This window comes from Salvia splendens, chromosome 13, assembly GCF_004379255.2.
Source record: "Salvia splendens isolate huo1 chromosome 13, SspV2, whole genome shotgun sequence".
Classification (NCBI taxonomy): Eukaryota; Viridiplantae; Streptophyta; class Magnoliopsida; order Lamiales; family Lamiaceae; genus Salvia; species Salvia splendens.
This window is the reverse complement of record NC_056044.1, coordinates 34,239,417-34,253,007: the sequence shown is the minus strand read 5'-3', so window position 1 is coordinate 34,253,007 and position 13,591 is coordinate 34,239,417. Positions and strand designations below refer to the sequence as shown.

The window sequence follows — 13,591 nt, the reverse complement described above, 5'->3', positions numbered from 1 at the left end:
TTGTTTTTTTACTATTTTTTATAATGGACCTCACATTCCAATAACTTTATTTCATTCACATTTTCACTGTAAATATAATATATAAAAGTAGGATTCACCTTCTACTAACATTTTCCACTCACTTTTTACTACATTTCTTAAAATCTGTGTCCGGTCAAATTAGCCTTGTTAAAGGACAAAGGCAGTATTTTTTTCTGATGAATATGGAGTTGTGAATTAATTGTAAATTCAGTGCAATTACTTTATAGAATTGGAAGGACTTGGAAATATTTTCCAACTTGAGGTGTCAGTTGACGGAATATATAGTTGTTAATAGGATCATAGGAATATCATTTTCTTGCTTGAAAATTTTATTGTCGTAGAAAAACTATGCAATGCCGTGTCATAAAAGTTGCATTATGCTTTTCCACGAAAAACATAAAAAAATTAGATGACTCTAATATGTGTCGACGACTTGAGTGAATTTCATATTTTAATTATACATCTGCAAATTTTTTCATATGGGTATGTAGCATTGTTTTTTGATTTGTGAAATATGACCAAAATTATCTAAAATGTTTTTTCCAATATTGTTGTCAATTCTTGGGCCAGGCCGAACCATAAATTCAATTAACACGTGGATTGAAACCAGCCCGATGCCCCTATATCTTGAAACAGGGATGGGTAAGCCCACAAACTTTAAGATAAAAACATGCACACAATTAAACACATAGGGAACCCCACAAGCTAAGAGCATCCGCAATGGCGGACTTCCGCGCGGATGTTAGACCGGCGTGCGCGACGTCCGCGCGGGACGTCCACCATTGTGCACTTCGGCACATGATTTTCGTCACATTAAATATAAAACGCTTGTTTTTTGGTATAAGATTTTATATTGTGTTATTTTGTGAGTTAATAAAGAGAGACTAAAGTAAGAAAGATGTGCACTTCGGCACATGATTTTATGTAGTGTTGTTTTGTGAGTTCACCACCCGCTGGGAGACTTTCGGCCTTAATCTGCAAGCCCGGTCAAGCAGGATTAATCCGATTCCACCGCAAGTGTGTTCGAAATGGTCAAACAAAAAAAGAGAGAGAATAAAGTAAGAGATGAAAAAAATAGAGATAATGTTATTTTCTCTTTATGAAACGTTTCATTTTTAGTTGGACAATCCGAAAATGAAAACGTTTTATTTTTAATGAAACAAAAGGAGTAGTATTATTTAAAGTTTAGCACCGGCTTATTCAAATTCCCGGTTCCGTCACTGGCCATTGCGTTGACTCCCACGGACGTCGGCGCGGAATTCCCGATTTTTGCATTAATTTTTTTTTAATGTGGGAAGTCCGTCGGGATGTCCGCCACTGTGCAGTGGGATGTTCGTATGACGTGACATCCGCAGTGGGAAGTCCGTATAACGTGGCAGGAGGTGTTTTTGGAATGTCCGCGAGGATGTCCGCCGGGGCATCCGTACCACTGCGGATGCCCTTCTGGCTCGATTCCTTGCTGCTGCTGCTCTCTTACATAAAACACAGATAACATTTCCAACATTATGGCCTCCTGACTTGATTCCTTGCTGCTGCTGCTCTTCTTGCACGTCTTCTTCTCATGTCTCATGCAATGAACATGTCTTCAACAACCTCTTCTATTTTGCCCAAGTATTTCTCTCTGAAGCTTCGACAGAATAAAGTAGCCACACGATGCTTCCTACTCCCACAACATATCCAACTGCAGCACACACGTATTCCCACTCTATCTCCCTCTTCTCTTCCCCATTCTCATCATATCCCGGTGGTGGTACATTACTATTACTGCAGTATATGTCGAGAGGGAAACCACATAGCCCCAAATTTCCTTCAAATGAATCAGCTGAGAATGTTTGAATTTGACGACCTTTTGGGATCGCTCCAACAAACATATCGTAGGAGAGATTCAAGTGTGCAAGGAATGTGAGCCCTCCGAGCTCCTTTGGAATTGGCCCAACTAGTTGGTTTACAGAGAGGTCGAGTGATTCGAGATTACTCAGCTGACCAAATAATTTTGGGATGCTTCCGTTGAGAACATTGTGGGACAAGTTGAGTTGATAAAGTGAGTTGAGATCTCCAATTGCATTTGGTATCTTTCCATGAAAATTATTGGAAGACAAATCAATGGTACCAAAACTTGACCAAATGTTATGAACATCTAGCATCTGCCCTTTTATGGTTAATGTTAGGCTAGAGCGCCGCATGTTGTAATTAATGCGGCCCATTTTTCCATCACTCGGTAGCACCATAGCCGTCCAACTAGAGAAGTTGATTGAGTCAAGTCCACCAGTAAACTGATTCGATGATATATCTAGAATTTGGAGATTGGGCCATGGAATCTATTCGAGGGCAAAACAAGAACACCCAAGATCGATGATACTATGTGTTGGAAGTAATCGCCAAGTTGATCAAGCTGCGGATCACAATCGTAATGGCCAAATTGATCAAGCTGCGGGTCACAGTCGTAATGGCCATGTTGATCAAGCTGCGGATCACAGTCGTAATGGCCATGTTGATCAAGCTGCGGATCACAGTCGTAATGATCACGTTGATCAAGCCGCGGATCATGGTCGTAATGGCCAAGTTGATCAAGTTGTAGATCATGGCCGTAATGGCCAAGTTGATCAAGCCGTGGATCATGGTCTCAAGCCACTGGGCCTCACTGTACGTTGCTTGGATGTGAATGAGACAAAGAGGATTAAAGCACGTGCTATGCGAGAAGAACCAATGGTTAGCCTCACACGAGCTGAAGCCGAGGACAAGCCAAACAAGACAGCTAAGATGGAGGACCACATTTGTACTTGGAGAGACGTGGTGATGAGTGGATTAAAAAAGAAGGGAGTGCGTCAGAGTTAGTTTTAATTAATGTTGTTAAAGTATGATTAGTCTTGTACCATGGAGATTAAGGAGAGATTCTAGATTATTCCAATATGGAGTATATGTAACCGGATCTGACTGTAAGTTCCAATCATTGAAAATTCTCTGAGTATTCTCCATAATCCCTGTTTTCAATATGAGCTCGTTTATTCTTCTTGGTTTTATTGCAAGTTTTCACTATGCATGGGAAAGTGCCGTTCATCATGTTGTTCCCAACATTAATGTAGTTCAACGACTTGCAACTTTCGAGGGACTTTGGGATCTTCCCTTCTAGATTATTATTGTTAAGACCAAGATATTGTAGCGCACAAAAATATCTGGAATACTGCCGCCAGTGGCGGATCCAGGGGGCAGGAGGGGGCGGTCGCCCCTACCTGACCGTCTGGAGAGCCTAAATTTTTCATTGAATCAAGCCGAAAATAGCATATCCGCCCCCTCCGTAGAGTGTAGAAATATTTTTGTTTTCAATAAATGTCATATAAAATGTAGTAGTCCAATGATTTGGTTGTTGAATTTTTAACTAAGATGTCTACAATCCTCAACAAAAACATATTTATTTTCATTTTTCATTTTTTATTTTATCAATTCATATTTCTTCTTATTATCAAAATAATACCTTTAAATACTACTAAGTTGCATATATTATGTTGTTATATTTATTCTTTAGTTAAAATTATTTTTAATCTTGTGTTAAAGTCTTTTTTATCCTAAAGTACTTATAATTTGATCCATGCATCTTAATTATTCTCTATGTAACAAAATAAACATTTTAAATATTTTTGAAATATAAATATTTAGTGCTCTACTTATATCACTTTTGTATATAATATTTACAGTGATTTTAAGTGATTTTAAATGTACATATATTTACAATAATTTTATATTTTAAAATGAATAATACATATTTGCAAGCTAAAGCATGTTTATATTTATATAATTTTTTATTTTAAAATGAATAATACATATTTGCAAGCTGAAGCATGTTTATATTTTAATAATGAAGCTAGTGCTACTTAAATATTAATATAATATTTATTTATTTTATTATTAAAAATAATATTAAAGTAAATATTTAATATTTAAATATAAGTTCCGCTGCGGTCCTGGATCCGCCACTGACTGCCGCTGATGTTGTTTTGACTCAGATCGAGAAACCAAATGTCATCAAGTGGGCAAAGGGGTATGCTGCCACTTAATTTATTTCCAGACAAGTCAAGAGTGTTAAGATGTGTGACATTGCAGAGGGAGGTTGGAATTAATCCACTTAAACTGTTATTAGCAAGAGACAAGGACAAGAGTTCAGATTCAAGTGGAATGGACAACTGCAACTCACCCCTAAGCTGGTTAGATTGCAAGTAAAGGATCTCAAGAGAAGCAGGCATGTAGTAAAGGTGGATGGGATAGAGCCGGGTTTTTTCTATTTTTGTTCTAAAATAGAACTTAGATTCCTCGTTTGTTCTAGCGTTTTTTTTTGTTCCGGATTTGGGAGAGACGCATGACCCTCATGCGTCTCTTTTTAATGAGACGCATGACGATCATGCGTCTTTCATAGAGACGCATGAGGGTCATGCGTCTCTATTTTTTTTTCGTTTTTTTAACGACGCATGAAGGTCATGCGTCTTAGGTATAGACGCATCACTCTCATGCGTCTGTTGTTTTTTAAAATATAATAGACGACGCATGAGCGTCATGCGTCTTAGGTAGAGACGCATGAGGCTCATGCGTCTCTATGTCGAATTAAATCAGTTCCGCCAGAGGCAGAAGGCAGAATACACGCGAGAGAGAATTCTGATAGGCGACTTCCGGCGATTCCTTGGCGATTTCTTAGCGAATCCGACGATTTCCTCTCTTTTTCCAGTAAGTTTCATTCAATCCTTCAACATTCCTTCCTTATTTGTTGTTAATTTGCATAGTTTGTTTAGATTTCCCCTAATTTTTGTAAATTAGGGTTTATAACAAATTGCTCAATTTTGTCCGATTTTTTGGTGTTTAGTTAATTGTAATGGATTTTAGTGGCTAAATTCATTCTATTGTATAGTTATTCATATATTAGAGATGCTTGGTGTTGTGATTTTGGTTGATATTGAAGAATAAAGTATAGATTGAATTGCATATTTTAATTTAACCTTCTAATTTAGTAGCTATATGTAAATTAGGCCTTATAAAGCAGGAATGGTGTTGAATTGGAGTGAATCAATCATTTGATTTATGATTTGTTGTTATTTTGAAGATGAATTTGAATGGATATGTAATTTGTGTTGTAATTTGTAATTGTTGTTTCGTGAATTTGTACTTAGATTAGATGGAGACTTCAAGTTCTAGTGAGCAATTATTATATGGACCCGAAGACCCGTCCTTGCTAAATTTACAGAAACATCACATTTCACATAAACTCATGAAAGAGGGCACAACCCAAGTATTTAAAGTCCGAAGGACAGAAAGCAAGACTTGGGACGTCGAAATTCACGAGAATGTTAGATATTGGCTTGACGTCTTTGGTTTCAAAGGCGTGATCGATTGTGAGAAGCCCATGAAGGTGGACAACGAGCTGATCAATGCGTTGATTGAGCGTTGGAGACCGGAGACGCACACTTTCCATCTACCGATCGGTGAGGCGACGATCACCTTGGAAGATGTGCAAGCCATTTGGGGCTTGAGGGCGGATGGTCGCGTTTTCACAGGGCGTGACTATCATGACAACTTTTCAGACTGGACCAGCAAGTGCCGCGATCTGTTGGGATGGATACCAGATACTTCCACAGAGACAAAGCAAGGCGGTTTGCTGATGACCGCACTGATCAACCAGACAAGGATGCCTCTGGGTGATGACCTACCTATGTACGTATACATCCAAAGGGCACGTATCCATGCCCTAATTTTATTAGGAGGTCTCATTCTACCGGACACCACGGGGTGTAAGGTGCCATTTATGTGGTTGAATGGGCTTGGGGATCCAGAAGAGGTGAAGAATATTAGTTGGGGAAGTGCGGCATTGGCCTACCTTTATCATTATCTGTGCGAGGCTTCCATGGATAAGAGAAAAGAGTTGGGCGGGCCTATGATGCTTCTGCAGCTATGGGCGTGGGAAAGAATGCCCACATTGAGGCCTGCGTTCATTGGACCAGTTGTACACGAGCCATATACACCATGTGGCGCCAGGTATATATCTAAATATTTATTTATTAATTTATATTGGATTATTTGCTTACATCAAATATATGTACAGGTGGAAAGGAACAACGCAGATAGGAAATGCTCCTAGACATTCGGTTGAGCATTATCGTGACCAAATATCTCTGATTAGACCTGGCCAGGTGAGTATTATTTCGGTTTAGACTTCATTTATGAACTTATTACGGAATTATTCAGTGGCATTTGCATTGCTGTTTTGTAGTTTATCTGGACGCCATACGCACATTGCATACTGCCTGACTACTGCAATGATGTGACTGGATGCTCTCTGTGCGAGACCTACTTGGTATGTTGGGCCTATGTCGAGGCTCATGAGCCTGGACGAGTGCGACGACAGTTCAATCGGTACCAGGATATACCGCAGAATGTAGACAGGATGCTAAGGAACGCCGATCATTTAGGCAAAAATGATCGGCGTGGTAAGAAGGGCAACAACTGGGCAACCACGCATCAGTTCTACATTGGGGAGTGGGACATGAGGTACGAAAGGTTCCAAGCTGCCGAATACGTCGCACCAATGTCTTTGGATATTCCCATGAGCCCGAGTTATATGGCGTGGTATAACAGAATTACAGTGACGTACATGACTCGGCCTGGGGCACGGGCCACTGCTGGGATGAATGAGTCGGCTGCTTCGATGCGACTATTTGTAAGTTTGTTATATTAAACTATATGCTTTCATGTGATATAGATTGTTTCTTATTGATATTGGTATCATTTTTTGTCTAGGTTGAGGCTTTTCAGAGGGTTTTCCATTTAACTACGGAAGACGAAATGGACCCCCGAGTGCGCCAGATTCGAGAAATTGTTAGGACTACCCTCGAAGATACGAACAACGGTGATGTCATGGAGTACCCCGCTTCTCAACATCAGGATGTGGTCATGCCGTACCAAGAAGAAGTAGTTCCACGGCGTCGTGGAGCGCGTGGTGTTCGGACTGGGGGACACGGCTACACAAAGCAGTTTAGGATGTCTCAGGCGCCTCCCGATTATGTAGCACCAGAGGCGCAGTATCAAGAGCATGACCCACCCCAGTGGGCCATGTGTGTAACAGAAACTTTCCACCGACATTCATTCGCTTTATCAGCGTCGGTCTCGCTGATAATAGCTGTCCCATCTTCTGTCCTCCCTGCCGGATATTTGCACACGGCATGCCACCTTCTTACTTTGCTCTCAACCACCCTAAATTGCCGGTGTTGCCTCAAACTCCACATAGTAATAGCAGTCTTCACATGCAGTTTGCTATCAAATTTTATTCCCGCATTAATCCGATATGGGTGTTCTTCATCCCAGTACATGGTACTGCGTTCATTACCAACTTCAGGTACCTCAGAAGGACCACTAGGCAGTCTGCGAAAATATTTCAACCCGGTGTGAACGTATTCTGGAAGTGGTTGTTCACCTTGCACGACGGGTTTATACACTACCTCCTCATCACTAGAGTCAGCACCAGAATCATCACTTAAAATCTCATCAGACGAGGATGACGACAATTCTGGATCATCAAGGTCTCTTCGTACAACATGAACATCATCATGCTCTTCTACATTCTCTTGAGTATTCAATCCAACATCAGCAGCATCTGCAACATCTGTTTGCTCATTCATACCGCAATCCATGCTCAAAGGTTCAAACCTCGTAGATGATCCAACACCATGATCAACAATTGGTGGGATGAAGGCATTTCCAACATACGAATACTCAACAAATAATTCAATATGTCGAGTAGAATTTAGAGCCGCATTGAACATATAAAACACACTTTGATCACTGTCAACCGCAGTACATACATAACTCGTACCGGTACCCAAGAAACAATGCCTCCAAGATATTTCGATGAAGTGTTGGTTTGAATCTATTCTTATCTTAACACATATCATTGCAACTAATTCAGATAATGAGACACATGAATCCAATACGATGGAAGCTCTCGCACGAGGAGGATCATAACAAATACCCACTTGAGGAAGTTGATATATTCTACCACCCCAATATAAACTCACGTATACTTGCATGATTTCTGCAAAAATATATATACAAACCAACAACAATTAAAGACAATTTTTTTAATTAAACCCTAATATAGTAAGTATACAAAAGATTTATCAAAACCCTAATAATATGCAAATAACAACAAATACGAGAACAATGTTGAAAAATTGAAGGAAACTTACCGAAATATGAAGGGAATCGCCAAGAAATCGCCAAGGAAATCGCACGGGTTGTCTTCCTCTCTTTCTCTCGCGTATTCTGCCTATTCTGCCGTGGGAACTGATTTAAGCAAGTTAGAGACGCATGAGCCTCATGCGTCTCTACCTAAGACGCATGACGCTCATGCGTCGTCTATTATATTTTAAAAAACAACAGACGCATGAGAGAGATGCGTCTATACCTAAGACGCATGACCTTCATGCGTCGTTAAAAAAAACGAAAAAAAAAAGAGACGCATGACCCTCATGCGTCTCTATGAAAGACGCATGATCGTCATGCGTCTCATTAAAAAGAGACGCATGAGGGTCATGCGTCTCTCCCAAATCCGGAACAAAAAAAAACGCTAGAACAAACGAGGAATCTAAGTTCTATTTTAGAACAAAAATAGAAAAAACCCGGATAGAGCCCTTCAATGAGTTGAACGACAAGTCGACATGAATCAGCTTGGTCTGGTTAGCAAAGGTGGGTGGAATAGAACCCTTTAGTTATAAAGATTCAAGGTGGTCAGACTTGGGAAGTTGGTGAACAAATCCGAAACCGCTACCATTGAAAGATTGTTATGATCTAGTTGGAGAATAGAAAGGGAATGAAGTTGCCAAAAGGAATTAGGCAAAGAGCCATAAAGATTACAACCAACCATGCTCAATGAGGTGAGCTTGGGTAAATATGATGATATAATATGGCCTCACTTTTTCATTTCATGAAAGGAAGTCATATAGACACCATCAAGATGTAGCTCTTCAAGCCTTGTTAGATTTTGCAATACCTTTTCCCTTTTGGAATGGGAGTGTAGTTCAAGTATAGATAATTGAAGGCGAGGTTGAGCTTCTGCAGATATTTAAATCTGAAGAGGCTCGACGAATCCCCAATTCGACCATAAATGGCCTCACCATCGAGCTGCAAACTAACGATGTAGTCAGAAGCATCACATTCCACACCGTGCCACTTGCAGCACTCGCTACTTTCAGTCCATCTCACCGGTTTTGTAGAAAGAGAAGAATCGAAGATCAACTCATCCTTGAGTTGAAGCAACAAGATCTCCTGATGGTGAAGACATTTGTTATTATATGTATGAGTTGTGGAAATTAAGGACGAAATTAGTATGCAAATGCACCACAAGAAGTTAGAAAGCATTGTGAAAGAGGATATTGATAATTATTTTTGTACAAATGAAGATAGGTGCATGTGTGTTTAAATAGGCATCCAATTTTTCCTTCTTTTTTTTAAACGTGGGGAGGGGTTTAACAATCTTCCAGTTAGTCTTATTTTTAGAGTATTTCATGGATTGAGTTCAAGTGGTACCCCACATTACTAAAGCCATCAAGAATTTTGCATGCTTTGTAGACTATTTTCTTAGATGTTTTTTGTAGTAGGTTAATTATAACTCATGAAAAGTGATATGGGATTTCTTTTATATGATTTGGATTTGAAGAAAATGATAGAACTCATTCACATATGGCTTTAACCCAAAAGATCACGAAATTGACTTGAAGTCATTCTGTGCCCCAATCAAAGAATTATGGGGAAAACACCTATAGTTCTGGCATTAGAACCTTGAATTGATTATAATAGATTAGTTGTTAACGAGACATGGGAGAAACCTTTTGTACTAACATGCAACACAAATCATCATTTCATACCAAAATTCATTACATTGTACAAACTACAAACTTTAAGATAAAATCATGCACACAATTAAACCCCTTTTATATCACTCTCTTACATAAAACACACATAACATTTCCAACACTACTGCCTCCTGACTCGATTCATTGCTGCTGCTGCTCTTCTTGCACGTCTTCTTCTCATGTCTCTGGCAATGAACATGTCTTCTACAGCCTCTTCTATTTTGCCAAAGTATTTCTCTCTGAAGCTTCGACAGAATAAAAGTAGCCACATGATGCTTCCTACTCCCACAACGTATCCAACTGCAGCACACACGTATTCCCACTCTATCTCCTTCTCCTCTTCCCCATTTTCATCATATCCCGGTAGTGACACATTAGTATTACTGCAGTTTATGTCGAGAGGGAAGCCACATAGCCCCAAATTTCCTTCAAATGAGTCAGATGGGAATGTTTGAATTTGCCGCCCTTTTGGGATCGCTCCAACAAACTTATTGTAGGAGAGATTCAATTTTGAAAGGAATGTGAGCCCTCCAAGCTCCTCCGGGATCGGTCCTGCTAGTTGGTTCAGCGAGAGGTCGAGTGATTCGAGGTTCCTCAATTGACCGAATGATTTTGGGATGCTTCCGTTGAGGACATTGTGAGAGAAGTTAAGATAATGAAGTGAGGTAAGATCACCAATTGCATTTGGTAACTTTCCATAGAAACTATTGGAAGATAAATCAATAGTACTAATATCTGCCCAAATCTTGGAAAGCTCAACCATGTGCCCTTTCACCATTAATGTCACGTCAGCGTTGTAATAACCGCTCTCTCTCAATTTTCCATTATTGGGTATCATCATTGACGTCCAACTAGAGAAATTGATTGATTCCAGACTTCCACCAAAATGATTGGAAGGAAGATACATCTAGAATTTGGAGATATGGCCAAGTGGTGTGGCATCTTAAATCTCCATGGAATCTATTGGAGTGCAAAACAAGAACAAACAAATACGATGCTAGCATGCACGGGAAAGTGTCGTTCATCATGTTGTTGCCAACGTTTACGTGGGCCAGCGACGTGCAGCTCTTGAGCGACTTCGGGATCTTCCCTTCTAGTGTATTATTGTTGAGATCCAAATAAGTTAGACCACAATTAATAGGAAAAATATCTGGAATGCTACCGCTGATGTTGTTTTGACTCAGATCAAGAAACTCAACATAACCAAGCTGGAAAGGGGGTATGCTGCCGCTGATGTTGTTACGACTCAGATCGATCTGATTAATGTTATTAAGTAGGCAAGCGGGTATGTTGCCACTTAATTTATTTTCATACAACTGAAGAAAACTGAGTCGTGGGGCATTGCAGAGGCAGGTTGGAATTGATCCAGTTAATTCATTTCCAGACAAGTCGAGATTAAACAGTTGTGTGGCATTACAAATGGATGCTGGAATTGATCCACTTAAACTGTTATTAGTAAGAGACAAGTCAGAGAGTCGAGATTCAAGTGGAATGGGCAGATGCAGCTCGCCCCTAAGCTGGTTAGACTGCAAGTATAGGGTGTCAAGGGAAGGAGGGATATCATAAGGCTTTTGCACATTTGTTAGAAGATTAAAGGAGAGGTCCAAATGCCAAAGTTGTGTTCCCCAAATCCAACTAGGTATCTCCCCTGCAATACTATTGTTTGAGAGATCCAATACTTCTAGATCCACATGCTTGATGAAATCGGGAAAACTGGACAAGTTACATGAATTTAGGTACAACCCTTTTAATTGGAGACCACCATATGAACTCGAATTGAAGTTGCCATCATCTACCGACAACCTGTTTCTGGATAGAACAAGCAATGTGAGATTGGGAAGGCTTCGAACGTCTCTGTTACGGACTCAATTCCCACATCGGTTGTGAGAACAACTGATGTGGGGTATATAGACTAAGTGGGCTCTCTCTCCTAACAGGCTAGTCTTTTGGGATGAGTTCTCCCGTTTGGTCTGTATCAATTGGTGCTTTCATTGAGAGCCCAAACGGCTCGGAGTGGTGGCCGGGCAGCGAACTCGCCGTGACCAACGAGTACGTTTGGGGCCGCTCGGAGTGGTGACCCACGGAGTGGTGGCCGGGCAAAGAATCCGCCGTGACCAACGTGGCCGTGACCAACGAGAACTCGGAGTGGTGGCCCACGGAGTGGTGGCCTGGCAAAGAACCAGCCGTGACCAACGTGGCCGTGACCAACGAGGACGTTGGCCCTTAAAGGAGGGTCGAATGTTACGGACTCAATTCCCACATCGGTTGTGAGAACAACTGATGTGGGGTATATAGACTAAGTGGGCTCTCTCTCCTAACAGGCTAGTCTTTTGGGATGAGTTCTCCCGTTTGGTCTGTATCAGTCTCCCAGTTGAACAGTGCCATTAAATTGGTTGGAACTAAGATCAAGTTCCAACAATGACGGGAGAGCAGAAAGAGAGCGGGGGATGTTACCATAGAATGAATTATTACTCAAATCAAGATGAACGAGATTCGATAGACCTTCAAATATAGTAGGAGAAAGTGAGCCTGTCAAGGAGTTATATGACAAATCGACATGAATCAGCTTTGTTAGGTTATCAAAAGGAAGTGAGCCTGTAAAGGAGTTATATGACAAATCGACATGAATCAGCTTTGTTAGGTTAGCAAACAATGTGGAATGAAGTGAGCCTGTCAACGAGTTACGTGACAAATCAACATGAATCAGATCTGTTTGTTTAGCAAACAATGTAGAAGGAAGTGAGCCTGTCAATAAGTTATATGCCAAATTCACATGAATCAGCTTGGTTAGGTTAGCCAAGGTGGATGGTATTGAACCCTTCAAACTGCACTCACTAAGAGTTAAGGTGGTCAGACTTGGAAAATTGGTGAACAAATCATCAAGTGCTACTGCTGAAAGATTGTTCCCATCTAGTTGAAGAATAGAAAGGGAATGAAGTTGCCAAAAGGATTTAGGCAAAGGGCCATGAAGACTGCAATGAACCAAGCTCAAAGTGGTGAGGTTGGGTAAATGTGATGATATAATATTGCCCCAACTTTCCCTTTCATGGAAGGAAGTCATATTGACACCATCAAGATAGAGCTCTCTAAGCTCGGTTAGATTTTGGACAAGCATCTCCGAATTTGGGTGCTCGAGGCTAAGAGTATTACGAAAGTAGTCGTCAGAGATATCGAGACTAGCCAATTTGGTTAACAATGAAACTTCAGAAGGAACCTGCCCAACAAAACCAGCATATGACAAATTCAAATGTGTCAGACAAGTCAGATTGCCAATTCCTTTTGGAATAGTCTTCTGCCTGAAGACATTGTAGGCAAGGTTAAGCTTCTGCAGATATTTAAATCCGAAGAGACTTGACGAGTTACCAATTCCACCAGAAATGGCCTCACCATCAAGCTGCAAACTAACGACGTAGCCAGAAGCATCACATTCCACACCGTGCCACTTGCAGCACTCCCCACTTTCATTCCATCGCACAAGTTTTGTTGAAAAATAGGAATCGAAGATCAACTCTTGCTTGAGTTGAAGCAACATGGTTTCCTGATGACGAAGGCATTTGTTATTATAAGAATGGGCTGTGAAAATTAAGGATGAAAATAGGAAACAAATGAACAACAAGTTTGAAAGCATTGTGAAAGAAGATATTGATAATTCTTTTTTTCTTTTTTTTTTGTACAAATGATGA

The 13,591-nt window shown here is 40.5% G+C and overlaps 2 protein-coding genes across 2 annotated transcripts; one reads left to right on the top strand and one right to left on the bottom strand.

The window, feature by feature from the left end:
• Window positions 1-5,179: 5,179 nt before the first annotated feature.
• On the top strand, window positions 5,180-7,414 carry LOC121760953 (protein MAIN-LIKE 1-like). Its single transcript, XM_042156540.1, has 5 exons — window positions 5,180-6,036; window positions 6,104-6,191; window positions 6,272-6,718; window positions 6,799-7,218; window positions 7,394-7,414. Exons 1-5 carry the CDS (start codon window positions 5,180-5,182, stop codon window positions 7,412-7,414), a joined length of 1,833 nt encoding a protein of 610 aa, XP_042012474.1.
• A 4,731-nt stretch (window positions 7,415-12,145) lies between these two features.
• Window positions 12,146-13,591, bottom strand: LOC121762495 (receptor-like protein Cf-9). The gene has a single exon (XM_042158380.1). It carries the CDS (start codon window positions 13,534-13,536, stop codon window positions 12,268-12,270), a length of 1,269 nt encoding a protein of 422 aa, XP_042014314.1. The 5' UTR covers window positions 13,537-13,591; the 3' UTR covers window positions 12,146-12,267.